Source organism: Equus quagga, chromosome 2 (assembly GCF_021613505.1).
Source record: "Equus quagga isolate Etosha38 chromosome 2, UCLA_HA_Equagga_1.0, whole genome shotgun sequence".
In the NCBI taxonomy this organism is placed as follows: Eukaryota; Metazoa; Chordata; class Mammalia; order Perissodactyla; family Equidae; genus Equus; species Equus quagga.
Window position 1 is genome coordinate 135,508,093 of NC_060268.1, and position 27,727 is coordinate 135,535,819.

The 27,727-nt window shown below is 38.0% G+C and overlaps 1 protein-coding gene across 1 annotated transcript in view; it reads left to right on the forward strand.

The window, feature by feature from the left end:
- Positions 1 to 27,727, forward strand: part of ANK3 (ankyrin 3) — a 333,064-nt gene that overhangs the window by 189,519 nt on the left and 115,818 nt on the right. Inside the window, exons 15-23 of the mRNA XM_046652926.1 lie at positions 306 to 404; positions 684 to 782; positions 5,898 to 6,095; positions 11,323 to 11,421; positions 18,813 to 18,911; positions 19,001 to 19,099; positions 19,636 to 19,731; positions 24,401 to 24,473; positions 24,638 to 24,700. Of these exons, the coding sequence (XP_046508882.1) occupies positions 306 to 404; positions 684 to 782; positions 5,898 to 6,095; positions 11,323 to 11,421; positions 18,813 to 18,911; positions 19,001 to 19,099; positions 19,636 to 19,731; positions 24,401 to 24,473; positions 24,638 to 24,700 (925 nt within the window). The remainder of the gene's footprint in view (positions 1 to 305; positions 405 to 683; positions 783 to 5,897; positions 6,096 to 11,322; positions 11,422 to 18,812; positions 18,912 to 19,000; positions 19,100 to 19,635; positions 19,732 to 24,400; positions 24,474 to 24,637; positions 24,701 to 27,727) is intronic.

Below are 27,727 nucleotides of genomic sequence, written 5' to 3' on the forward strand. Positions count from 1 at the left end.
TCACAATGTGCAATCCCAAAATGGCCCTGGAATAAGCCCCAGGTCTAGCGCTCCAGCTTCATCCTGGTCAGGTGCCCTGAGTCCCAGAAATAGTGGCATGTTGAGGTTCAGTTAACAGAGGGAGAAAGATCAGGTATTCTGCTCATCCTCGGGGATAAAGAGACTCTTTAACTATTATTTACCAGTCTTGGTCCTCAATGCCGGCTTAACTGCTCTTCATCATTAGAATAATCCATCAGTTCCAGAAAAGCAAGGCCTTTGTGTCATCTTCTATTGCTCATTATTTTTATGTTTCTGTTTTTCAGAAAGGATTTACTCCCCTTCATGTGGCAGCAAAATATGGGAAGCTTGAAGTAGCCAATCTCCTGTTGCAGAAAAGTGCGTCTCCAGATGCTGCTGGGAAGGTATGAGATCATCCGCCACCCTGTGACAGGCCACTTCTGTGATGATAAAACAAGCACTTGCTAATATTCACCAACAGCCACCTAAATTATAACTAATTTAAGTCTCATAGGATGAAGAACACTTCGGAAGTAGGAGGTGAATGCTGGGGCCCAAGTATTGTGGAAACTGCAATGTAAATTACACTCTCTGTCGTATCCAATCTAATCCATCTCCTAAATCTAGGGCTCTGATATTGAGACACGTTTGACGCTGGTTGTTGTTTCTGCACGTGTTTTCAGAGCGGGCTAACTCCACTGCATGTAGCTGCACATTATGATAATCAGAAAGTGGCCCTTCTGCTTTTGGACCAAGGAGCCTCACCTCATGCGGCCGCAAAGGTACCTGTAATTCATTAGTATGAAGAGACTGATGGGCAGTGTCCATCAGTCTCTATATGTACATCCACTTTTGCTTCATGTGTCTCCTAGTTTAGGCGCCACTTAAAAATCACAGAAATATAAGCTCCTTAGGAAAACAAAGCCCTCAGTGATTTAGTCAACTAATGTGGTAGATGCTCAATAAATATTTGCTTCTCAGTTGATTTTCCTTGAAAATGCAGGACATCTTGGAGCCTGGGGAGGAAATGAAGTTGAAGTACTCTTTAGCCAGATTAAACACATAAGCACAGCCTGAGGGAGTAAGAAAGTTCTGATTTGTCAAAGTTATAAAATATGTGTTACTTTTTCTGGTCTTAAAACATGGCCTTCCAGTTGTTTATTTGTGTTTAATAAAAGAAATTGGGAGGTTTTGCTTGTGTGTTTTTATTATTGCTATGGAGAATCTTTATTCCTATTGTTAGGGTATTTTTGACCCGTAGACAACCTAGATTTCTCAGAAAAGAGAGGCTTGGAGTGTATAGCTTTCTGATTATTCTGATATTCGGATTTGAGAGGCAAATCACAAAGAGAAGTTTCTTTAAAGATAGGTTAATAGACCTGGTTTAATAAGTTCTCTATTGTTGAGCAGGTGGCTATGATCAGACAACATTGGAATGATACAAACCACAATTTAAATGCTATCGAATTCTTTTACTAAATACTATCAGTTGAAGGAAATTTTAGCATCTCTAGTGCTTCTTATATCTTTGTTTTACTATTCCATGTTGGGGCAGCTACAGTGTTCTCCTTTAAACTTAGTGTTAAGATCCAATCTCTTATACACAGAGATCAATGAAGTTGGGCTATTCTAAATTACTTTGGATACTTTAAGAGAGAAAGTTTCCATGTCTTTTTTCCATTTAGAGAGTATGTGATCTTTGATTTCTCCTCTGAACCTCTTTTCCTGTATTTCTCAATCATCTCCTGCCTCATTCTCTGCAGAATTGTACCCAATAAAATCTACAATTCAACATCAAGCCCTTAAACTTACTTTGCAGCTTCTCCCCCATAATTTCTGACCCTGATAAACATTCTTTCTACCATAAAGACATGCCTTGACTTCTGATAAAACTTTATCTAAAAAGCAAAAAGAATAGCATTATTCACAATAGCCAAAAGGTAGAAGCAATCCAAGTGTCCATTGAAGGATGAATGGATAAACCAAATGTAGACTAATGCATTCAAAAGAATATTATCCAGCCTTAAGAAGGAAGGAAATTCTGACACATGCGACAATATGGATGAACCTCGCAGACATTATGCCAAGGGAAATAAGCCAGTCACACAAAAGTACAAATATTGTATGAAATCACTTCCACAGAGACAGAAAGTAGAATGCTAGTTGCCAAGGGCTGAGGGAGGAGGAAATGAAGAGTTAGTGTTTAATGCATAGAGTTTGGAGATGGATGGAGGTAATGGTTGGCGAATAATGAGAATGTACTTAATGCCATTGACTGTACATTTAAAAATAGTTAAAATGGTAAGTTTTATATTATGTATATTTTACCACAATTTTAAAAATGAGAAAAATTTGTAATGTAATTGAATGTTTGTCCATTTCATTTCACTTTATTTTAATATCCCTTAGAGCCTGGCCACTTTTCTTGTAAATAACCCCTGGTTCTTTGTAGGCAACCAGTAAATAATTAAGTGAACTATTTATTCCTCACATGAGAGTAATAATTTTCACACAACTAGTGCCAAGCAGTTTAGAATTAACAAGAGTTGTAAAATAATAAATACAACAAAATGAGTCCAATCCACCTTTCCATCCACAAATAACTCTTAAACAAGTCAACGGGTGATATATTTGTAGTTCATTTCCAGCTTTATATTTGTCAAACAAGACTTCATGGTTCCATATCTGCAAAACATCTTTGACAAAAAGTTGAAAAGCAATTCTTTGATTCGTTGTCACAGCCCTTTAGCCTTGGGCATATGTTTTACAGTCAGGCAAACACCGGCTTTTTGAATGGGACCTTGATTCTCATTCTCGGAGCACAGCTGCCTCCATAAGAGCCTCTGTAATGCCATCTCTGCCACACATCCAACCATTCCCACTTTCTGAGGCAGTGATCCTGGTCAGGAGCTTTTTCTAGACTTTGAGCTTGAGCAAAGCCAGTTCTGTCAGTTAGGGATTAGCTTCATCTGCTAGAAAAAAGAACTAGCTACAGTGGTTTAACCTGATAAGGCTCTATTTTTCTCATGTCATAAACAGTCAGGAGGTAAGCAGTTGTTGATGTTGGTTCAGTGTTTCCAGAGTGTTGCGGAAAATTCCCTGTGATTTTTTTGGTCTTTCCTTCCAGAGATTGTTGTTTCTCAGACTGCCAGGTCGCTTTTCAGGTAACAGGGAGGAAAGGAAGTCAGACAATAGGGCATTCCCAGAAGCTCCACTCACCTATTTCTCCTTACATCTCATTGGCCACTCTTATCTGCAAGGGAAGCTGGGAAATTTAGTTTGAAAAAAATGAAAGCTGGGCACAATGCCAAAGGTTCTGTTATAAGGAAGAAGGGAGAATAGACAAATAGCCTCCTTCACTCCAGGGAAGCTCAGGCATTTCTGAATGCTGGCAGTGGTGAGAAACGAGGGACAAAGTCTCAACAGGGCGTGATTAGCATACGGATATGACAGCAGTGACTTCAGTTCTTCCTCAGTTCACATCCTTGGTTCTTACAGTATGTGATGCCTTCTTCTTGCCCTGTCTTCTGTTGTAGAATTTCTAACATATTTTCTTACTCATAAGTGTCCTAGAAATACGGTGTGATTTGGGCAGGAGCGGAGCTACACTGAAAAAGTAGATGGGCTTCTATAATCCATTTTAGCCAGATCTCTTTCCTAAGCAGACACTGCGCTGGAAAGAGTATTGGCTTGAGTTCAGACATAACCTGGACACTAACTGTGGAAGGGATAGTGAGCCTTATTATTTGTTAGATTTCTCTTCCATAAAATGTGCAGTATACCTCCTGATATGGATCAGTAGAGACTGTGAAAGTTCTTAGAAAAAATATATAATATGATTTAAACATATTGCTTTTGAAAAGTTAACATTAGATTTGCTTTTGTTTTTAGTACAGAGATGCCAGAGCTTCTCTTGATTAGTGTTTTTTAGGACCTAGGATTTTTTGGTGGAATTAGAAGTAATTGAGAGGATGGTCACATCTCAGAGGATACTGATCTGCATTTAGAGGATAACTTGAAGGTTATGTCAGTATCAAAAGCAAAATAAGATCAGATGCATGATAAGAAGCTAAACTCTGACTTTATCTTGCCATTACCACTCTAGTTAACTAGTGTTAGGCATATTAACTAACCAGATTTCCTATTTGAGCACTACTTTGTGAATTTTCTCTTTTATGCAGGGGTGGGGGTGGTAGTGAAACAGCTCACCCCTCCTGTCACTGTAGATTTGGGCTCAGTCTAAAGTTCTGCATTTGGCTCTGAAGGTGATCTCTTTTGGGTGTGTCTGAGCAGAGGGCCAAATGCTTCCCAGGTCAGCTGGGGTTTCCAGATGGCAATAGGTCAAAACTAAAAATAGGGATATAAAATCTTCTTCTTTGGCCCATCCTGTTTGACAGAACCTGGTTTCAGAAGAGTCTGGAAGTGGCATTTCAGCTTTCATGGGTTGATATCCAACAGCCCAAATCCTCTACTATTGATTACAGAAAGAGGGTTTAAGTGAGAAATGCTGTCATACTAGGACATACCAGGGACTTAAATCTGAAGGTTAATTACAGTAGGCTGGTGATCACGGTGCAGTGGTACACTGTCCTCCATGTTGTTTCTGACCCATCCATATGGCTTGGAAAGATTATGACTGATCTACTGTCTAGATTTTGGTTGTAATCCCAATATAAATCCTCAGATTCTAATTTCTTTCTCTAAATCCTCTTGTCTATAAAAAAAAGATCATGCCAGTTTTTCACTGGCATATTTTATATAGTCAGATTCATGCCCATGTCAAAATGTAATCTTATGTTTCTCTTAAATGACTGTGAGCCAGGACAAGGTCCCCAAAGGCAGGGGACCTTTCTTTCTTAGGACTGAGGACTCTGAAGGCTCCTGAGGCATAGCTAATTAATAATTTGCCAAAGGGATTTTTATTGCCTCTACCTCTAAGCATCAAGGGTCAGCCAAGGGAAGGATCCCAGAATGTTCTGAAAGCTCCTGTAAGCTTGACTTGAATTCTGCAGATTTGTCAGTCATTGTGGGGTGCTGGAGATATAAACACAAATATGCCACAATCCCTGCCCTCAATATGTTTGTATTTTACTAGGAAGAGACAGATGTATAAAGAAAAAAGTGCCACTAAATATCTCTAGGACTTTGGTTGGAGTCAGTCACGGAGGGGATGGATTGGGGGTGGGGATAAAAAACTTCAGGGGGCTTGACCCTTGAGCTGAATCTTCAGCTGAAAGATGCTGGCCCCAAGGGCATGTGGGGGAAAGCTTTCTTGGTAGAGTAAGGCAAGGTAGAAACAGGAGCTGTATGTTGTTTTGGGGACCACTTCAGCTGAAGCATAGCACAGAACCTGAAGTTTCATAAAAGAGGCAATCAGAGGGGCAAATGGGAATAGATTATAGCATCTCAACTACCATGAAAATTACAATTTCAACTTGTAAACAATAGATGGCAATTAAAGGGATTTTAAAGCTGAAATAATGGTTCTGAATGGCCATTATTGAATGAAAGGTGGAATAATGGCTCTGAACATATTGTTTGTTGTTTCTAGTTGGGTTTCCTCTCCTCCTCAATCTAGATAAGTCAAGTAATTATTGAGCGTCTACTAACATAACTCCCCGTGAGAGGGAGCTCTGTACTCCTTTTATAAAACCAGTGGTACTCTGAGTCTCTTGCATTGAACTGGCTATAGTCTGTTTTCCCTATTTAGGAATGTGGGAGACATGAGGGCACTACGTTCATGGCACTGCTTGATTTATCAGTGTTGGCTTACTTAATCAGGATTTTTTAAACCAGCAAAGAAAAATCACTAGAAAGGGAAGCATACTATTCGCAAATGCACTGCACACATTTTTATCTTCTTGCTGGGCATGTGACCAAGTGATTTGTGTTGACAGAATGGCTATACACCACTGCACATCGCTGCCAAAAAGAACCAGATGGACATAGCGACAACTCTGCTGGAATATGGTGCTGATGCAAATGCAGTTACCCGGCAAGGAATTGCTTCTGTCCATCTTGCAGCTCAGGAAGGACATGTGGACATGGTGTCACTGCTCCTCAGCAGAAATGCTAACGTGAACCTGAGCAATAAGGTAACCTTTTTCTTTCTCTACAAAGCATCCAGCACAACACAACCTCACCCTTCAGAAAGGTCATTAAGAAGTCATGAAAAATCCAGGTCAAATAGAATGTGTCAAGTGTAATATTGCACGAAGATGTTTACCAAAATGTTATCATAGCAAAAACTTGGAAAAAATCAGTTTAAACAGAAAGAGAATGGTAGGTCAATAATTGCAAAGTCATACAATTGAATAAAATACAGCCATAAAAATGAAGTCCACAAAGTTTTTCTAATAACATGAGGTTTTGTTATAATATTAATTCAAAGAGCAACATGGTTCCCTCACCAGAACACAGCAAATAAGTTGTAAATTATAGCCTGTTGATTCATTCCACAAACATTTTTTTGGGCACCTGCTCCTTGCCTGTCCCAGTTTGAAGTCCTAGGTTACAAAGAGAAATTGGAAATAGTGCTGCCTTCAGAGAGTTCATTTTAATAACAGAAATGTGGAGCAGCTATTTTATTCAATAGATTGGCAAGGTTGTTAGTCTTTGTTGTAAATTGGCAGTTCCAAGGAACTTGGAAAATCTCTGTTCCTAAAATTCTTCAGACTCCCCTGCGTTCCTGTTTGACATCCTCATTATTATAGTGAAGAGTTTTGTGAAGCAAAATGAAAGTCCAGCCCACATTTGACCAGAGATATGTTAATGAAGTGTCTGCCTCTCATTGCATATGTCAGAGAATTTGGGTTTGCTGAATTGTTTATTAATACCCAAGTCTGAGATCTGCCCAAAACACAGAACAGGTGTTTCTAAGACTTCAGATAACACAAAAGCCTGCAAGAGTGCCCTCAAATTCTTGATAATCCAAACTCCCCAGCATTTAGCTTCTCCTCTACCAGTTGGTGATGGCACAGCTGTGGCATGTCTCAGCCATAGCTCAGCTATGGGAGTAGAGTTTCAAGATAGCAATAGTTTTATGGTGACAAATAACTAATTTAATATTTTTGACGTATGTGGCCTGTTTTGGAATCACAGATGCCTTGAATCTCCTGGATGTGAATCTTAAGTCTGACTCTTACGTGATGTGTAACTTGATTGGGCGAGTTATGGGACCTCTCTGAGCCTCAGTTTCATCCTCTCGTAAATGACGACAACAATATTTACTTCACAGAGATGTCATCAAGATTAACTGAGATAATATTCGGCACCTTCTTCTAAGTAGAAAAAACATAGTTCTCCTAATTTTGGACTTTTCATAATTTTGGGAAAAGTTTACTCTGCACAAATCTGAATTCCCAAGGTTATAAGTGAACAAATTCTGTAGACCAAAAGACATGCATAAGAGACCAGAGAAACTTTTTTTCACTTTTAGTATCTTGAAAATCCTTTGTGATCATTACAGAGCAAGCACATTTTTCATTTTTTCTTGGTGTACCAATTTGATTTTCTCCCATTTTTCTTTTGAAACATTTCTTTTAGGAATGCATGTCTCCACATTAATGAGCATCACAAAGCAATTTCAAATAGTCATTATAATCAGAATTTGTTTGAGCTTTTGAATTTCTAAGGTTTATATATTAGTATATAGACCAACCTTTGCTGCAAAATTCAACTTGTCTTAATGAGGTGGAGGACTTGGCCTTCTTCTCAAATTGAAGCATATTCTGGCATCCATTAGAGTATATTTTCTCTTATGAGACTGGAATATTGTATTTCATTAACTCTTCCTGGGACGAAATAGATCTTAACAATCGGTTAACAGGTGAACATTTGCAGTAGGTTTGATACCAAAGTACAGTATGACTGACTTTTTTTTTCCTTAAAATACTCCAGTCAACTGATGGCAATATATATATATCCAGCCTTGAATTCACCTTAGAATCATAGAATTTTATTAGATTGAAAATAGTTTAGAAAGAATTTCTCAGTGTTTGCTTGTTCGACTGGACATTAGCAAAGGACTTCTGTAGGCTGAAAGACATACGTAGCAAACGTGGACATTTCCAGGCACCTTCTGAATCAACTGTGTATAAGCAGAGCCACCACCAAGGAAGTTTTTAAAAGCACAGCAGCTGCTTCCATGGCACATGGCACCAAAGGAACTGCCAAGGACTTTGCAGTACCTAGAAACTGTCTGATACAAAGGCACTCGTCAATCTTTGCTTCCTGTCTCAGTTGTCATTTTCCGTATGAAGTATTAAATAAGCCCTGATGTGAAAACAGAAAGTCAGCAGAACTTTCTTATTTGATAAGGAACTCTGGCAGTTTTTCCCGAGCTGCCGGAGTTGGAAACCTCAGTTACTGTCCCTCTCTCCCACCTCCCCATTTAACCCTAGACTCTATTTCCTCACTAAAAAATCAATATTAAAAGAAAGATTTAGCTTTCGTGAAACTTTCTGTTGAACTGAACACTTTGTTGCTTTCATTTCTTTCTTTCCTTCTAGTCACCAGCAATTCCCAGTAGTTTTAAGGAAAAGAGACCATGAGTTACTGCTGAAATGCTTCTGTTGGATTTGATTTGATTTTGCTTGTGGTGTTCCTGTTTCCCCATCTGGATTTTGCAGACCACAAGTATATTTCTTTATCCAGATAGAATATTAGACAGAGCTATTGCTATTGTGTTGGTGGTATTCTCTCTGTTCCAAAGAAATGCCATTTTTGAAATGAGCAAGTGTTGAAAGCCCGTAAAAGATGAACTGATAGCTTCTGAAGTCAAGCAGTGCTGTTTTAACCATCATGTTATTTTTTTTAACCTTTTTAATCAAAATCATGAATATAAAAATAAATTTTTCTTTATTTATCCTACTTTACCTAAAGATGTTTGCTTTTTCCTCTGATTTAATCAATCAGTTGATGGATTAAATGCTAGGTGATAGACACTGGTTATATCAAGATTAAAGAGAAAATATTTGCCTCAACAAGCTCACAGCGGTTTGAGGAAGACAGACAAGAAAACTGAGTTTAAATGCAGGATTTTGATGCTCTTAATAGAGGTGAGCACATAGAAGATGTGCCCGTGAATGTAACAATGAGGCCCTCTGTGAGACGAGGAGAGAGAGAGAAGCCCAGGAAAGGTAGAAGTGACTCCGTGCCAAAAATCGAGTGGCTAACTCACGGGGCAGCGTGAGCAGAGACGGGGTACCTGAGAGAGTAGGGCATGTACCAGAAGGCGTTTCCCAAACTTTGCTGAGAACTGCTCAGTAAAGTATCTTTAAAAGTTTTGAAAACTCTCAAACTTAGAATAGGTGACCGTGACACTTTTACAGAATGTTATGGCTGAAAATATTTGTTTCTTCCAAAGTAGAGCGTGGAACATTGTGCTATGATTATGTCAGTGTTTGGGTGGTGCCAATTTTGGCCCTGGCTTATTTTTCTTGGATTTCAAGTGAATACATCAGTCCTCTTTTTCAAATTTCCTCCTTATTCAGTTTGAGTGAGCTTCCTCCAAAATTCTGTAAACATTATTAAAAAGTCAAGAGTGAATGACTCTTCTGGAGTCCTATAATTTGTTTGACGGAATAGCAACTCCTAAATAAGTGATGTTCAGCATCTAGAAGGCTCTGTATCCTTTCTGATGCTCTTTTGATTTACTCCTTTCCTCTGACAAGATAGGACAGGCTGGGGTTCTCATTGCACAGGTGGTAGAGGAGGAGAAAGAAAGCCCCCAGGACTCAAGATACTAATGTCTATGCTCATAATGGGTGAAACAAAAGAATCTGGAAGCACTTACACCAACTTATTTTCTCTTAAATATTATTTATGAAAAAATACTTTAGCAACTACAGAGGATTTTTAAACCAGAGTACAGTCTCAGTGAGTTTTTCTTGGCCATTAACACAACCATGTGTGGGGCTGGCCCCGTGGCCAAGTGGTTAAGTTCGCGCGCTCTGCTGTAGGCGGCCCACTGTTTTGTTGTTTCGAATCCTGGGCGCGGACATGGCACTGCTCACACTGCTCATCAAACCACGCTGAGGCAGCATCCCACATGCCACAACTAGAAGGACCCACAATGAAAAATATACAACTATGTACCGGGGGGCTTTAGGGAGAAAAAGGAAAAAATAAAATCTTTAAAAAAAACCAAAAAAAACCAACCATGTAGTCTGCATGTTCTGTGGTAGAGTCAGTTTCAAATATTCAGTCTCATTAAACCCATACACCATCGAAATGACCTGGAAATTCTCATTATATAGCACTCATATTATATTTCACAGGCCATCTTTCCTACCCAGAAACAACATACAGAAAATATTTGTCAGCCTTGGGTATTAGTATTTAATGGGGAATTTTTTTTTTTTTTTTTTTTTTTGCTGAGGAAGATTAGCCCTGAGCTAACGTCTGTGCCAGTCTTTGTCTATGTTATATGTGCATCACCACCACAGCATGGCTGATGAGTGGTGTAGGTCCACACCCAACATCTGTACCCACGAACCCGGGCCACCAAAGTAGAGCACACCAAACTTAACCACTAGGCCACAGGGCTGGCCCCTTAATGGAGAAAATATTATCATTATATGTCAATATTAAATTTCTAAACGATTTTTATTCTAATAATTTTTGCTAAAGCCAGTGCCGTTAATGATGTATTAAAACTCCTGAATAATCTTGTTTTAAAAAAAGTCTATTTTTTAAAAATGAACACTGAGGGGCCAGCCCCATGGCCAAGTGGTTAATTTCACGCGCTCTGCTTCAGCGGCCCAGGGTTTTGCCAGTTCAGATCCTGGGCGTGGACCTAGCAACACTCATCAAGCCATGCTGAGGCAGCATCCCACATACCACAACTAGAAGGACCCACAACTAAAAATATACAACTATGTACCGGGGGGCTTTGGGAAGAAGAAGGAAAAATTTTTTTAAAAAGAAAGAGCTAGTTTAAAAAAAAAAATGAACACTGAAGTATGTAAGGGAAAAATGGTATAATATCTGAGATTTGCTTTAAAATGCTTTCACAAAGAAAAGAACGAACTGGAAGCAGGGCTGGATGCAGCAAATGTAGGAAAACCTTGATAATTGTGAGTCTGTGATGAATACACAAGGTGAAGTCTATTCCCTCCACTTTTGAGTATGTTTTAAGTTTTTCATTAAGCCTACAGATAGCAATGTTGCTACAGTGTTAATACATAAACTTATTCTATAGATTTTTTTAACATGGAAATTCTAGGCTTACTCTCCTAGAATTCGTAAATTATTTCGCAAACATGCCTGTGTGTATTACATTCCTTCCTCGAAGATGACTGTACTTTGTCTCTTTTGCAGAGTGGCCTGACCCCACTCCATTTGGCTGCTCAAGAAGACAGAGTGAATGTGGCCGAAGTCCTTGTAAACCAAGGGGCTCATGTGGACGCCCAGACAAAGGTATACAAAAAGAATGTGCCCACACCAACAGTCATTTTTTGACTTCTGTGTGGAAGCAAGTATAATTTTATAGGGAAAAGAACAAATCTTCCATCATATCTTTTATACACAGTATTTCAAATGTGTATCTAGGCAAGGGACACCAAAGTCTCTGGTTGTGGTGCCCCAGATGCTTTTATCTTTGATGACCTGGGTACTTTATCCTAGCTGCGCATCACTATTCTCCTCTGTTCACACTCTTGATCTTGTTACAACGGATCCGTCCTTCAGGGGCAGAGTGTGAAGCTGATACCTTTCTTAGTTTTTGTGACTGACTAAAAATATGCATATAGAAAAATTTATCAGTAATTTGTGACCTCTAACTTTGTTCAGGCATGGTCTATGAAAAAGGATTAAATTATGTTTTATTTAATTATTATCCACTTGCTAAATTCCTTATGGTGTGTGTGGTTATTAGGATCTCTCTCTCTCTCTCTCTCTCTCTCTTTCTCTCTCTTTCTCTCTCTCCTTCTCTCTCTCCTTCTCTTTCTCTGTCTGAGCCAAAATATAGCTGTCTTTTCAAAAAGAAAAAAAATTGCTGATTAATCTCATGTAATGCCACAATTATAAACTCAGATAAGAAAAATGGATGTTTTGTGTCATCATCAAAGATATGACTTCATATTCTCATTTCTCTGAACATTTTCTTTTGATGCTCAGTTTTCTTACCTCTTCATATCAAACTTGTTTTCTCTACTCTAAAATATGACTTTTCTTTCTTTCTACGTGTCACATTTTTGACACAAAAATGAATGTTTATTAAGTATTGTGAATACAAACATTTTTGTGTATGATATAGATAGATTCTGAGGCGTATGGACCGATCTTGAAGATATTAATAATATAGAAGATTGCCCTGGAATTAGCCAGGTTAAAAGGGACTGCAGACCTCAAAATCAGACTGGATTTACCTGACAAGCACAGAGCGAGCAGCCCTGTGTAGACCTCACCCTTTGGACATTGTTCTGCTCTCTATGGCTGTGGCTGCCCCACCCATACTGTGCTCTATTAGAAAGAGGCTGCCCAAAAGACACCTCACCAGGCAAGATCCTTGATGCTTTTTAAACTCTGTTAAAATAGTAAAGCAGATATGATGCTCCCTGGCTGGGATGGCCCTAGGTAGAACTGTAGCAAAGACTAACTCTCCTCCACTCCCCTTTCTGAAATGCCTTATGCCCTGGAAGTCTTTGTGGCTTCATTTGATGGCCTGGTTACCCAGCTCTCCTTTCACTCAGTTTCCCTCCAAAACTTTTCGTTCTAAAAAATCTCATTGTCCTTAGCCTTGAATGCCTTCCTAGGTAGCTGAGTATGTAACAGAGAAACCAATAAAGGCAACAGTAGTGGCTGAAGGGTTTCTTGTTACTTTTTATTTTGAATATCAAAGCATTTTTAATTCTGAAAAAAAAATCAGACTGTATTTAGCTTATATTCTTTATTTCGCTTGAATATTTTCATCAACGAAGAAATCTCTACTTTAGAAATTTGCAACTTCATGGTAAATATATTCACCCCATGTCAATTTCATTTACACACACACACACACGTACATACACATACACACACACACAGAGTTAAACACTTTTTTTGGTTACCTCTTTCTTTATAGATTAAAAATTTTAGAAGGCATGGACAGGGTTAAGTTTCTCAAAATTTTTTGCCCCAGCATGTCCAAGGCACACAGCGGCATTCAGTCAGGAAGTATGGCAGTGATTCCCAAGGGCAGGTTGGGAGGAGAGGAAATGGTGCTATAAACCTTCTGCTCCCAATTTGCACACATGGCCCCTCAGTTTAAGAGTCTCAGGTCTCTACCAGGGTTTCCTCCTAACCCAGCCCAACTCAGGTCACAGTCAGTAATCATTTTTGTACTTGGTATTATATTTTTGAAGCATGTACCTTTTCCTGCTCTTTTCAAGTGGTGCAGTTTGGAAAGCATCTCTCTGTCTCTTAAAAAATTTTTTCCCTTCCCTTTTCTTCTCAGCAAAGATCACAGCACCAAAAGTAAGTGAGGCTGTGATCATCCCATACTTGAATAGAGCAGAGAGAGATGAGATGGGTTGCTTGGACTTGCTCCTTCACCTTGTGAACAAGAGTTTGTTATATCCCATGAACCTCCAAATTCTTACTAGTAAAGAGGACATCCCCAGGCAGCCCACTGGTGGAATGTATGGTACCATTCGATTCATTAGCTTAAGTTAAAAAATTGTAGTAATGACAACATCAAGAGCTCTTTTCTCCTGTAGGGAAAACACTAGAAAATCCTGAAATGGCTTTTGCAGGCTTCCCACTGGCTTTCCACCCCTCTGCACCTCCTCCTCACTTTGTATTTGAAGTTCACCAGATCAGTTCAGACTAAATTGTGCTGCTGGCCACAGGATCTAATAGCCCATGTTGTTCAGCTGAAATGAAGCCGTGCCTTTTGCATTTTAAAAGGATAATCTCTGGGAGCATTTTATTTAGACCATCCTGAAACATACTGAAGAACTGATTCTCAGCAGTACTGATTAGTGGGTTAATCGTTAAATTAGATTTATTTAAATGTGTGTAAAATCATGAAAAGTTTTTATTTGATACTTACTCATTTCCTGTTCATTTCTAGAGCTCCTGTGAGTTGCCAAATTCTTACCTGGGTGATATATTCTTTGTCCTCATTTCTAAATAAAGAGACACAGATGATAATAACAATGACAATAAAAATAGCAAAATTTATTACCTTTTCTCTATATCTGATATTGTTCTAAGCACTTTACCATTACTAATTTGCTTAATCCTTGCAAATACCCTATGAGGTTGGTAAAATTAGTATCTTTATTTTACAGATGAGGAAACTGAGTCACAGATAAGCAGTTACTTGTGTAAGGTCACATAGCTAATTAGTACAAAGTCTGATTTTGACCCCATATATAATTAAATAATTTTAGAGCTACTGGTATTAACTGAATTTTTTACAAAGTTGGGGAGTGTAGAAGGAAACTATCACTCGTTCATTATCATAGGAACATTAGAAAAAATTGGGGGCGTATCCCAAAATACTGCTGGAAATTAAGATCTCAGAGGGCCTTAATGTGCCAGGCTAAGCAAGTTTAGCTTTTTATCCTATTTGCACTGGGAAGCCTTGGAAAGTTTTAAACAGAAGAGTGATAAGATCAGACATCTGGTTTAGAAAGATCCTGGGAGAGAATGCAAAGAATGCATTGGTAAATGAGTTGGTAAAAGAGCATGGAGCAGGGGCAGTTCGAAGGCTATTGCTGAGGTCTAGATGAAGAATAAAGAACAGATTGACAGATGGAAAGCTGACAAACAAGAGAGAAATTTAAGCAATACTTAAAGAAGTACAAACAATAAGACTTGAAGACCCTGTGTATACAGGGACTGAGGGAAAGTGAGAAATTCAGGATGAATCTAAGGAAGTGATTTCTGTAACTGGGTGATCATAAGTACCGTTCAATGAGACAGGACATAAAGGAGAAGCAGCTGGCTGGGGAAAGGGGACAATGAGTGCTGTGCATTAGGTGTTGAAGTTTAGATTACCTAGAGGCCTCCCAGATAGAAAAATCCAGCAAATGACTAAAGTTTTGTTCTGGGTTATAGGAGGGAAGTCTGGACTAAAGATCCAGATTTGGGTGGTCAGAATAAATGTATTAGTTGAAGTTGTGAATGTGGATGTGATAAATTGAAGAACAGTGTAGAGGAAATCACAGACAAAGCCCCTGGGATTAATGATAGTTTAAGGTAGTTGGAGGAGGTGGAAGAAGGCCTGACAGAGGAGAGGAGGGAAATCAGGAAAGAATATGACATGGACTCCAAGTTACGGAAGACTGTCAAGGAAGGTGTGTCAGGTAAAGACACACTCAGACACATGCACTGGATCGGCAGTTGGGTTCTTAGAAAGCAGTTTCTCTGGAGTAATGGAGATGGTGAGATGTGGGGAGAATGGGAGGAAACGGTGAGTGAAGAGGACTTTTTTTTCAAGAAGCTTTAGGAGCATATGGACCTAGAAGGGAGAGAAATATTTGAAAGGGGTGCTTTTTGTTTCCAAGAATGGAAACGTGAATGTTTGTAGGCTGAGAGGAAGATGCCAATAGAAAGAGAAAAGGTTAAAGATGCTACAAGGGGTATCAGAAGTGGGATAGGCTGGGCTGGGGATAGAGATGGCAGTTTTTGCCGTTCTTATGAAAAGACTCTTTCATAATCTTTGACTTTTCTCTAATACCTGAGAGATTTTTTGTTTGTTTGTTTATTCCCACACTCATTTTTGAGGTGAACAATAAAGTAGAAAACCATAGGATAAAATTTTCGACTTTTTTCTCCTTTTTAGTGTGTTGAGACTTTCAACTGTACTACCTTCAAGAAATGATACTGAGAGTTTATCTTCAGAGAGTTTGCTTTCTAAAGGAAAAATTCCTGCACTTTTTCAATCTCAGTTCGTTATACTGAACTAAAATTATGAAAAAGCTATTTATAAAAATATCTTACAGCCTTCCATGGATCTTTACCTGCCATATTATCAAGTAATATTTAATGTAACATGTGACAATGGAGAGATGTTCCTTAAAACAATAGCATCAACACATAAAAATTGAAAAAAAAATGTTTTAACTGAAATAAACAAAATCAGGGAGTAATTGTAGTTGAGTGGGTGTGTTCACTGAAGAAGACGATGCCAAGTGCAGGGATGGCCAAGGACAGACTCCTAGAGAGCCGCAGATTTTAGGGGGCAGGGTGGGGGGAACTAAGTGTGGATTTCTTACTCCCTCCCTCTCAAACCATGTTATGTGGGGAGGCACCCAACTAATGCTCAATAAGATATCATGCTCGGGCGCCACAGATCAGAAACACCAGCCAGAATATTCCATCTGCGCCTGTTTGCTCTTCCTATGCAAATACAACCTTTCAGTGTGGCCTGAGGGAGGAGAAGACTGAACTTCAGCTTTTAATGATGGTATATAGACAACAGTGAAAAAAGAGGCAAAGACTGCTCAGTGATCTGAACTATGACTGTTTCTTAGATATTCAAGAAGGAATAGTTGGTCTTCCCCAAATTTATTGCTGCCAGTTGGAAGGAATTTCTCAAATCACATCTCTCAACTCACTTGCCCAAGTTGCCATTTTTTGTGACCCTCAATGAATTTTGTGACCCTCAATGAATGGAGCAGTCCCAATTTGGTTTTCCTGAATGCAAATTGAAGCTTCTTGGTCATGCACATGTATTTTTAATCAAAAAAAAAGAACTTTAGTATTTTTGGAACAGTAAGAAGACCAGTGTCCTACAGCACAGCAAACAAGGGAGAGACTAGTAAGAGATGAGCTCAGAGACTTAATGGGTGGGAGCTGGGGGTAGGTGGGAGCAGGGGCACCAGATTGTATTGGTCCTAATAGTCCATTATAATGACTTAGGGTTTTACTAGGAGTGAGATGGGAAACTGTGAGGATGAGTAGAATCTATACATTGAATACTTTAAATGATTTAATACCTAAGAAAATCTAATTAATACATTTAGCACAACAGCCATTGGAAACTATCACAACATTGCTTAGGCAAGTTCGCTAAAAACTTCAAGAGTTCCTTAACATTTAGATTTTTAAAATATTTTCTATATTCTTTTATTTGAGATCAATCCTCTACCACTAATTTGGAGAATAATGTTATTTCAATCAGTTAAGCTAATTGTACTGAGAACTGATTGGCGAAAACTATTTCCATGCCTCCCTCACTAAGCAGCCTTCTGATCCCTAATGCAGTATCCTGAGTTCCTCAGCACCAAGAAAGAACCTGCAAAGCAGGCAGGTAGATTCTGGTCATATAAAGGCATATCCTTCACTGTGCATGAAGTGGCTTTAGGGGTTGTGAGTCAGGCTCATATACATGTGGTTATGATGAGCTTCTCAGCAGGAGGCTGCTCAGCATGGGGGCACTGACAATTCAGTCTGTGGAACAGATCTTGACCAGAGTCAGCTCTTTAGGGCAGCACATCTTTGGTGAAGTGTCTTCACCTTGCACGATCGGCTGTGGTCTAGGCATCCCCTTTTCAAATTCCAAAAAACCCATTTACAGGAGTATATATTTTGGGGAAGGCTGCTGTAACAAGAATACCATAGACTAGACACACCTTTATTTCTCACAGTTCTTGAGGTTGAGAAGTCCAAGATCAAGGTGCTCGCAGGTCTGCTGTCTGGTGAGGGCCCTCTTCCCTGTTTGCAGATGGCCGTCTTCTCTTTGTATCCTCACATGGCAGAGAACAGAGAGAAGAGGCAAGCTCTCTCCTGTCTCTTCTCATAAGGGCACTGGTCCCATTCATCATGGCGCCACCCTCATGACCTAATTACCTCCCAAAGGCCCCATCTACAAACTTTGGAGAAACAGGGACATTCAGTCTATAGCACAGAGTCACCATACAGACACATTAGTGCCATGAGATATGAGATACAGACCCTTGAAAACATGGACACCGGCACCCCCATGCCCATTTAGAAATGTTCTAAAAAGTCAGTGCTCTCCCTTTCTGTGATCTGGTGCTGCCAGTGTCATCATAAATAGAGATTGAACAGAGACCTGAAGTATCTAGAATATCCTTATTTTTAAAAATGCTTATCTGAAATACACACACACACACGATATATATGCTTTATAATAGATAGAACTTATAGCCCCTCAGGGATCAGTGGATATTAATTTGAAGACCAATCCATTGCTTTGTCTCAATCAGTGGTATGCAGACTGTGGGACTCTAGTTACATAGGAAGGAGTCTAACTATAGCATGTGTACCTAGATGAGGTTCATACTGCTCAGACCTCCTGAACTCACACCAGCCTCTTCTGCTTTAGTGTTTCTGTGCTTCCGATCTCTGTCATGCAATCTGATAATCATCGACTGCCTTGCATTATCATTTAGCCACTTCATGTTTTTTAACCTCTATTTTAAAGAGTTTTTGGAGAGTGATGTGTTCAGTAAGTTCCAGGACAAGTCTATCCACAGAACACTCCTCTAATCCTGAACAAGAAGCCACTGAATCAGTCTGTCTAGGCTGTCGATTGCTCCATCTTTCCTTCCTATCTTTAAAAGTTGTTATGAGAATAAAAGGAGCTGATGCAAAGCTGATATGAAAATAAAATGAGGTGATGCAAGAGAGAGCGCTTTGGGAAGTTAAATAACTGTTTACATGTGATATGGTGTTGTTATATATACCTAGGACTAGCCTGAGGATTATCAGGGCTTGTTTTTTTGATACAGGGAAAAAAGCTATTTTTGCCAAGCTCAAAAAGAAAGGTTAAATAACAATTTTGCTTCTATTCAGGATAGCTCTTACTAAAAGTATACTCATGATGTTTCCTTTTTAAAAAAATATAATTACAGATGGGATACACACCACTACATGTGGGCTGCCACTATGGAAACATCAAGATTGTTAATTTCCTGCTCCAGCATTCTGCAAAAGTTAACGCCAAAACAAAGGTAAACTCCTTTCTCCTTTGTATCCACCAAAATCGTTGATGTTGTGTCCAAGGAAGGCAAGAGTCATTTCTTCCATCTTCCTTCTACAGAATGGGTATACACCGTTACATCAAGCAGCCCAGCAGGGACATACGCATATAATCAATGTCTTGCTTCAGAACAATGCCTCCCCCAATGAGCTCACTGTGGTAAGGGCGAAGGGCCAGCTAAGGGAAGAGGGAGGGGATGGGCCTGGGTGCTGGTGTCTTCTTACATTTTTTGTTGTGCATCAGTGTTCCTCTTTTACTTTCATTAGTAGGCATAAGCAGAGCATTCCATACAATGAAGGAAAAGGACAATAACTATATTGTTGTGAGCTGTCCAGAGAGGGAGAAATGTGATTAGTGTTTCACACTTAAAAGTTACTAATCCTTTGCCACCTGGTAGGAAGTATCTATATATATAACTAGAACTACAAGTTTGTTTCCTTGATTGCTTAGAACATTAAAAAGCCTCTTGGATTCCGTGTGTAGCAGTGCAGACTCTGTGGGCTGAGTGCGAACAGGTTAGGTGGGTTTTGTGTAAGGCATGACTCTCATGAAACAGCATTTCATGTATGACAATGGGATGGGACTGATGAGACACAGGCCTTACCTTTTGTATAGACGAAATGTGTGGAAACACACAGGCTCGGAGACATGTGGAATGACTTCTTAATTCTTTGTTCACGTTTCCCTTCTGCCAGAATGGGAACACTGCCCTGGCCATTGCCCGGCGGCTTGGCTACATCTCAGTGGTCGACACCCTGAAGGTGGTGACTGAAGAGACAGTGACCACGACTGTAAGTAATGGATGCTGGACCCCACTGCCCTAAGCGCCAGTTCACAGACAGTAGAATTTTCTAGAGTTTTTCAGAGATGAACCTTCTTTCCTCCATTCATAGACTAAGTGCCATGTTTCCAAATGCTGTCACTTCATTGTTGGCAGTCAGCATATCAAACTCATTTCTGATTTTAAGAAAAATTCAAAACATGAAAAATTCCTTTAGTTCTATGTAAAGCTAACTGTATTTATTTATTTGTTTTAATATAAATTATTTTTAATGAAATGAAGGCAGAAATGTTTTAACATCCTTCTTTGGCAATGTAAGAAAGTTGAAAAGTCTCAGTTAGTTCTTTAAAATGTTTTAACTCACAAATGATGATGGATACATTGGTATTATTATAAAAAACAACTTACATTGTTATAAAAATAAAACATTAGAGATAGGATCAAAATTGATTTTACCACCACTCTCAGTCCTCTTCCATTCACCAATTGGAGTTTTCATAGGAAAAACAATAGGATGTTTTATTAAAATTTAAAGTAAATCTTTACCAGGAGGTCTTATTGCATCGGATACGTTTTTACAAGCTGCAGCCTCTAGGACACATCATTTCATTTCAACCCAATCTGGCGCCGTTGAACCACTTCAGGATTTGGTAATTTTGGAATCAAGAGCAGCTATTGCACCATATCACAGGCTTATTTGAGTTATTCCTGACTCCATGATTCAACACACAGGCCTAAGATTGACTCGGTACAATGTAAATTTAGGGCTCTAGAACATTTGGAATTATCAGCTCTGCCTCTTTTTGTTACCCACCACCTTCCAACATGAAGGAAGCCGTAGTTAGCATCTGCAAACAGTTTGTATACACAGTGCTTCATATAAAGAACATGGGTTGAGGGGCTCTGTAGCTACCTGCAGGCTTTCAAACAAAGCCTGCGGATCACAAGAGAAAAGTTTCGTAATGCATAAAAGAGACAACATTAGCTTTAATGGACTGTGCAGTGGCTATCAACCTGAGCACATTTCTAACCTCAAAGTATAGTTTGTGTAAGAGACAAATCCCCACATAGTGCTTTCATATACCTTGAGTATTTCATTATCTTAAACTTTATTATTAAATTCTCAAGAAAAGAGTTTGAACAAATAATGTTTATTAATGTTAATTTTATAGATATTCCATGTAGCTCTCTCTGGAGTGGGGAAGGAGTGGGGGAGGACAAGATGTTAAACAATGGCCAAGCGTCACAATGCTAGAAAAGATTTGAAGCCACTGCAGTAAAGATATACACTGCTGTTTCAGTGTTAGAGAATTGAAACTTGTATAATGATTCAAAATACAAATCTTATTTGATTGAATGTAAATGAATTTCTCACCCATTAGGAAAGTTCAAAATGTTTATTCATATCAAAAAAGCTTTAGGAGAAAATAAAAGTACAGACAGAGAAAGTAAAGTTACAGCCTCAGGAAATTAACTCAAAGTGAAGGTTTTCGAGGCCCCAGTTCCTAGTGAAAGACAGAACATAAATGCGAGCCACGCCATTTCACTCTCAATGTCATCAGCCGACTTGGTTGGTGACTTTTGGCAAGAGAGAGAAGACAGGACCCAGGCTAACAGGAAAGGTCCAGTTTGCCTAATGAAGTAAATGAGGCTTCCACAGAGCGAGATGCTCACATTGACTAGAAACGCATCCATCATAGTCTTTAAGACTTACTCCAGCATTGTGGTATTTGAGACTTAATTTCAAGCTGAGACACCACCTTGTCAGCCCTGCTTCCGACATTCCATGTAGTCTATCTTAGACCAGGACTGACACAATTCAGGGTGCAGTCTATGATCTTAAGCTCACTGAACACAGTGCAGCCTTCACCACAAGTGGATCTTTGCACAGCCAGTTACTGGAGCCCCAGCAGCCATTGTCTCCATAATCAGACTTCAGTTTTTCAAAAACCTTAAAAAGAAGACTGTATCTTCCATATGAGTACAATGTATGATGTGGCAATTCTGAGAAAGATGCTTTAGTTAGTGACATTACAATCACGGCAACATAGGAAACGGAGTGGCTAGAAGCTGATATTCAAAAGATATGAATTAAGCTGTTTAAATTTTACTGATTAAAATATTCAGTTCCCCTAATAGCAGTGAGCAGAGCACATCTAGCACTCAGTTATTGGTTTCCAATACCATTCTCTAGTAAAGGTCAGAGCTCCTTGAAGAAATGGCTGAATCTAGAACTGAGGCAGGAAATATACAAGATCAGCCTGGAACATCTTGTAATGCCAAAAAGTAAGCAATCCTCCCCCCAGAAATAAGTAAATAAACAAACACATGCACAAAATGATGGGGATATGTCAAAGGGACACAGGAATCAACTGAAAGAGTTCCCGATGGCCAAAACTGGAACAATTTGAGCAAAAATAAATAAAATAGTATTGGAGTATAGCGCAAAGTAGAAGATATCCATGAGTCTATACTGATACAAATAAATGATTAAATAAGAAGAGACAAATTTCTCAGCCAAAATCATTCCAAATAATTTATGAAAATACTTCACCTTTAAGGAGGTGGGATATACTTCCCCTCTGCTGAAATGTGGGTTGAGCATAGTGACTTCCTTCCAAAGAAAACAGTGTGGAAAGAGGTGGAATAGAGTAACTTTACAGTGGAGAAACCTGACAAACACTGTGTCAGACAGGTGACCAAGGTCAACATCAACAGTGGCAAATCATGTTGATGGTATGTACCCTTGATATGATGGGATGAAAAATAGCACTTTACCTCTGCAGTCTTCCTCCCCAAAGCATATAACCACAATCTAATCAGAAAAAAAACAGGAGACAAATCCCAGTTGAGGAACAGTCTACAAAATAACTGACCAGTTCACCTCAAAACTGTCAAGGACGTTAAAAACAAGGAAGGCCTGAGAAACTGTCACAGCCAGAGGAGCCTAAGGAGGCATGACAGCTAAAGATAATATGATATCCTAGATGGGATCCTGGAACAGAAAATGGACATTTCGTAAAAACTAAGGAAATCAGAATAAAATACAGACTTTAATTAATAATAATATATCAATATTGGTTCACTAATTGTGACAAATGTACCATACTAACATAAGACGTTAAAAATAGGGGAAATGCTTGCTACAACACAGATGGACCTTGAAGGCATTCTGCTAAGTGAAATAAGCCAAAGGAAGACAAATACCGCATCATCTCACTGACATGTGGAATTTAAAAAACAGAACAAAACAAAAAAACCCACAAAAAACTCTGAACTCATAGATATGGAGAACAGATTACCGGTCGCCAGAGGTTGGGGGCTGAGGGGTGGACAAAATGGGTGAAGGTGGTCAAAAGGTACAAACTTCCACTTATAAAATAAATACTGTAATGGACAGTATAGTGACTATAGTTAATACCATATTGTATGTGTGAAAGTTGCCAAGAGAATAGATCTTAAAAGTTGTCATCACAAGAAAAAAAAAATTTGTAACTGTGTGGTGATGGATGGTCACCAGACTTATTGTGGTGATCATTTTGCAATATATAAAAATATTGAATCATTATGTTGTACACCTGAAGCTAATGTTATATTTCAACTATATCCCAATTTAAAAAAAGAAAATATAGTAAAAAAAAAAAAATAGGGGAAACAGTGAACTCTGTACTATCTTCACAATTTTTGTATAAATCTAAAACTGTTCTAAAATTAAAAAGTTTATTTTTAAAAACTGTTCACTTTGCAGTATTACATACCGGAAGAGGCACCAAACAATGCTTTATTTTAACATGATAACTGAGGACAGGGAGGGTAAATCACGTTTACTAAGTATTGTCCCTAAGAAACAATGAATTTGTACACTTTCTTAGTTTTAAGCCTAGCTTTTTTTCAGTTGCCTTATTTAAATGTGTATCCTCTCTTGTACCGTTAGTCTTTCATATGCTCAGAATTAAAAGACTCATTTTGAAACTAAAACATTGTCATTAAGATTTTCTAGCAAGTATGCTGTCAGTGTCTTTTGGATCAATATAATCTATAGAGGTAAAAAGTTATCAGAGCAAGTAAAAGATTCAGTAAGCTCTTTATAATATACTATTCGTTAAGATTTTGTGGAGATTAAAATGATCTTGCGAATGTAATACCTCTAAAACATTTTTTCATACACAGAATTGTAAAATTTATATAATTTAGGCAATTTTAATATTTTGATTTATTCTAGAAATTCAAATGTACACATAGGAGGAGAAGTGGCTGGCTTGGCGCAAGTAATAAAGACCTATGGCTTGCCATTCTTTTGGCTTATCTTCAGCTAAGGCCCTTAGTGGAATGAGGAGGCAGGTTCATCAGACCATGAAAAAGTATCGCAATGGAGTAGGACAGGCAATATCTCTCTTCTCTTTCCCTTTGAAAAGCCTTATTAGGGACCTAAATGTTTTAAGCTAGTGTGCTTTGCCACTAGAGTTGTTTCACCTTGTAGTCTTTCTCTGCTGTGTCTATGGTGAGGACCTTAACACTACTAACGGACAATTTTGATGTCGTTTTATACGTGGGGGTATCAAGATATTCAATGCATAAGTCCCACAATAAACCAAATGGTTAATTTAGGAAGAAATGAATAGTCTCATTAAAATGTGCAGTCTGCTCACACTAAAGTGACTGCTTTTTTTTGTTATTAGACTATCACAGAGAAGCACAAAATGAATGTTCCAGAAACGATGAATGAAGTTCTTGACATGTCCGATGACGAAGGTATGAAAACGTCCTTTGAGTTCATAATTAGTAAGAAGGACTGTGGAATTGTTTCCTGAAGAAAGTTCATTGTAAAAATATTTTTAAAAACATTAAAATGTTTTGTTGTAGTATCAAGAGTATGCATTTTTCACCCACTTATACTGTTCACTTAAATCATGCAGTTCGTAAAGCCAACGCCCCTGAAATGCTCAGTGATGGTGAATATATCTCAGATGTTGAAGAAGGTATTTGCAAATATTTATTGTGATGAAACTTAACTACCAGCTTTATCTTCCATTTCTTATCTTTGAAATGTAACACTTCCTTGAGTTACTAACTTTTCATTTTATCTTGAGATTACTAATTTATGTACCATTGAAACAGCGAGTATGTGGTATTACTGATTGTCTTCTTTTAGTCTCTTTGAATCACCTCTCCTTGAACCCATTTTCCCCATTTGAAAATACAAGTGTCACTAATTATCTGGATTACTTTCTATTTGTTTCTATTAAGCAGAAAATTGATGTTTTTATTGTTTACATCTGAAAATCTAGAAAGGGAAAACTGATTAAGGTATATAGCTAAAATATTTTTTATGTAAGAGAAGGTATCCTTATCCTTATAGGTAGGGGATTAAATGTCCATTCTAAGATTTACTCTAAGCTTTGCAGCAAAAGCAGCTTTTGATCTTGAACTAATAAGAAAACTCAGCCTGAACAAAACTCTTTCAAAACATAAATTTTTAATATTGATTTCATGAAAGAGATCAAAATATAAATGATTGTAGCTATACTTCATGTTCTTAAAAGAAACTTCGTTTTCTGCCTTACTTAAAATCAAGACATGTGACCAGGTCTTGATATAAAGAGATATTAATCAGTGACATCTTTAAAAGTTTCATTGGACAACTAGCATTTTTACAATGAATGAATATTATGAAGATGGCAATTTTTGGAGATTTGTTCAAATAATGAAATGTTTACTTACAGAATTTATATTTATTTTTCTTTGTTGCATTATTTGACTCTCCAAAACTACTCTATCGTATTGCTCCCTCTGTTTGCCATCTCTCATGCAGTATTTTTCTCTTGGGTCAGTCTTACTGTTGCTAGTCTTTCTCTGCCTTTAGGTAATCTTCCCTATTTTAATTACCAGTTCCTTCTTTGATTTGCAAAAATTTTATTGAAAACCTAAATAGTGGAAAAACTTACCTGGTCCAAAGTCACTTTAGCTTTCTCGATGTCCAATGACTGCCTACTGTAAGTGCATTGTGGCTGGGGACTGCATCTAAAAAAGCTAATGCCCTGATGTCTTTTGGGGACCTGGGAGGGCCTGTTTCATTGTTTGTAAATTTTCTTTTGATAAATGTTACAGGCTTTTACTCATCATTTTTCTTTCTTTTTCTCTAAAACATCAACTATATGTTTACCTCTGTTTATCCCCAAACGGATAATATTTGTATCGTCTTTAGAACTTTGAGTAGTATGTCTTACTGTCATATTATATTTCAGTGTCTTCTAATGCAACATTTTCAGAGTAATTTCTTATGTGCAAAAGGTAAAAGAAAAATGATGTTCTCACATAGATGTGTATACACACAAAACAATGTCAAAAGTACATTTTTCAAATGAAATTATTATGAAATATAATACGAAAATCACAGACCTAAAAACTTGCTAGTTTTTAGAATATCCCAAAATAGCCACACCGATGAGAGGCTAAGTTTGAATGGACTATATAACAGCCTTTACATGTGGATAACTAACTAAATAACTTCAAAAAAGGAGAAATTTTGAATCTCTTAATTGGAAGATAATTCATTTAGCTGTTTAACTAGAAATGACAGTCATTTCCTTTAGGTTTATCTCAGTTTGGGAATTTGAAATTAATAAGCAAATTTTAATTCTCGTTTTATCCATCTTTCTTTAAACTTGGCCATTTGCTTTACGGATGTGTACACGGGCTGTTGGAATCAAATGGCTTTTGATTTCATAATGTTGTAGAATTTAATGTTGAAAGGGGTTGCTTAAAGGTCATTCAATCTGAGCAACAACCATCCAGTGCTGAAATTACCTCTGTAGAATCTTCTGCTTAGGAGGCCCTTTGCCCAAATGCCTCAATGATGGGAATCCTCTCATTCTCAGACTGCCTATTCCATTTTGAACAACTATGACTTCAAAAATTCTTCATTTTATTGAGCATCCTTCTCATTGATTCAGGCTTCTACTCATTGATTCAGGCTCTGATATATTTGGAACTATTTAAAACAAAATCTGCCTCTTCTCTGTAACAATCTTTCCAATATTTAAAAACACTTCCATATTTTTTCTTAGTTTTTTTTCCTCCAGGCATATTATCACCACCTCCTTCCACTGCTCCCTCACCATCATGGTCAGTCTCCTATGTACATTTCAATAAATCTATATCCATCTCAAATTGAGGTGGCCAGAACTGAACACTATATTCTAGGTGTAGTCTGATTAAAGCAGAGTGTAGCAGGGTTATTGCTTTGTCCATGGAATATATTAAAAATGTATTATTGAAGACTAAGATATTTTGAGGTTATAGCGTACACTTAATTTGACATATTAATATTCCTATCAGCTAAAGTCCCTAAATTTTGCTTGCATGTGCTCCGGTAAGCCAGATTTGCCCTATCATGTATTTACATCATTCTCTGCTGCATAACCTAGCATTTTTATATTCCTCCAAATCCCAAAACAAATCATTTTGAAATTTTAATTCTAAAAGGACCCCTGCAACTTTAATGATAGTTTTTACATCTGACTCACTTGCCTGATAGTCTTGCTGGAGCTTTGCCACTGTAATTGGATTTGGTGCTGCTTGTTTCAGTAAGCCCTTATGGATAGGAGCAAATGTTTATTTCGATGAAACCACAAGCGTGTTGTAGATATCTCTCTCTATAAGAACTAGTAGGACATCATCACACTGGTATCCTTTGGTGCTGAGGCTATCAATGGCTTTTACAAGCAAATCGAAATAATATGCAACGTATACTGCCAATTTTTCTCAAGAAAGAAAAGAAGAATGAGTTTGTAATATGGGAAAATATAATTTTAATCCTAAATTATAAAAATTGAATAAATACTAAGGAAACAGTGTCTTTTCCTTCTCCTTCTTTCTCTTTTCCTGTTTCTTTGTTTTCTCCTTTCTTTGGTCCACTGTGAGAAATTAGTAAAGGTGAAAGAGTGTTTGGATTAATTTCACACACACAAAAAAAAAATTCAGAAAAACAAGGTTAGACTATGTTA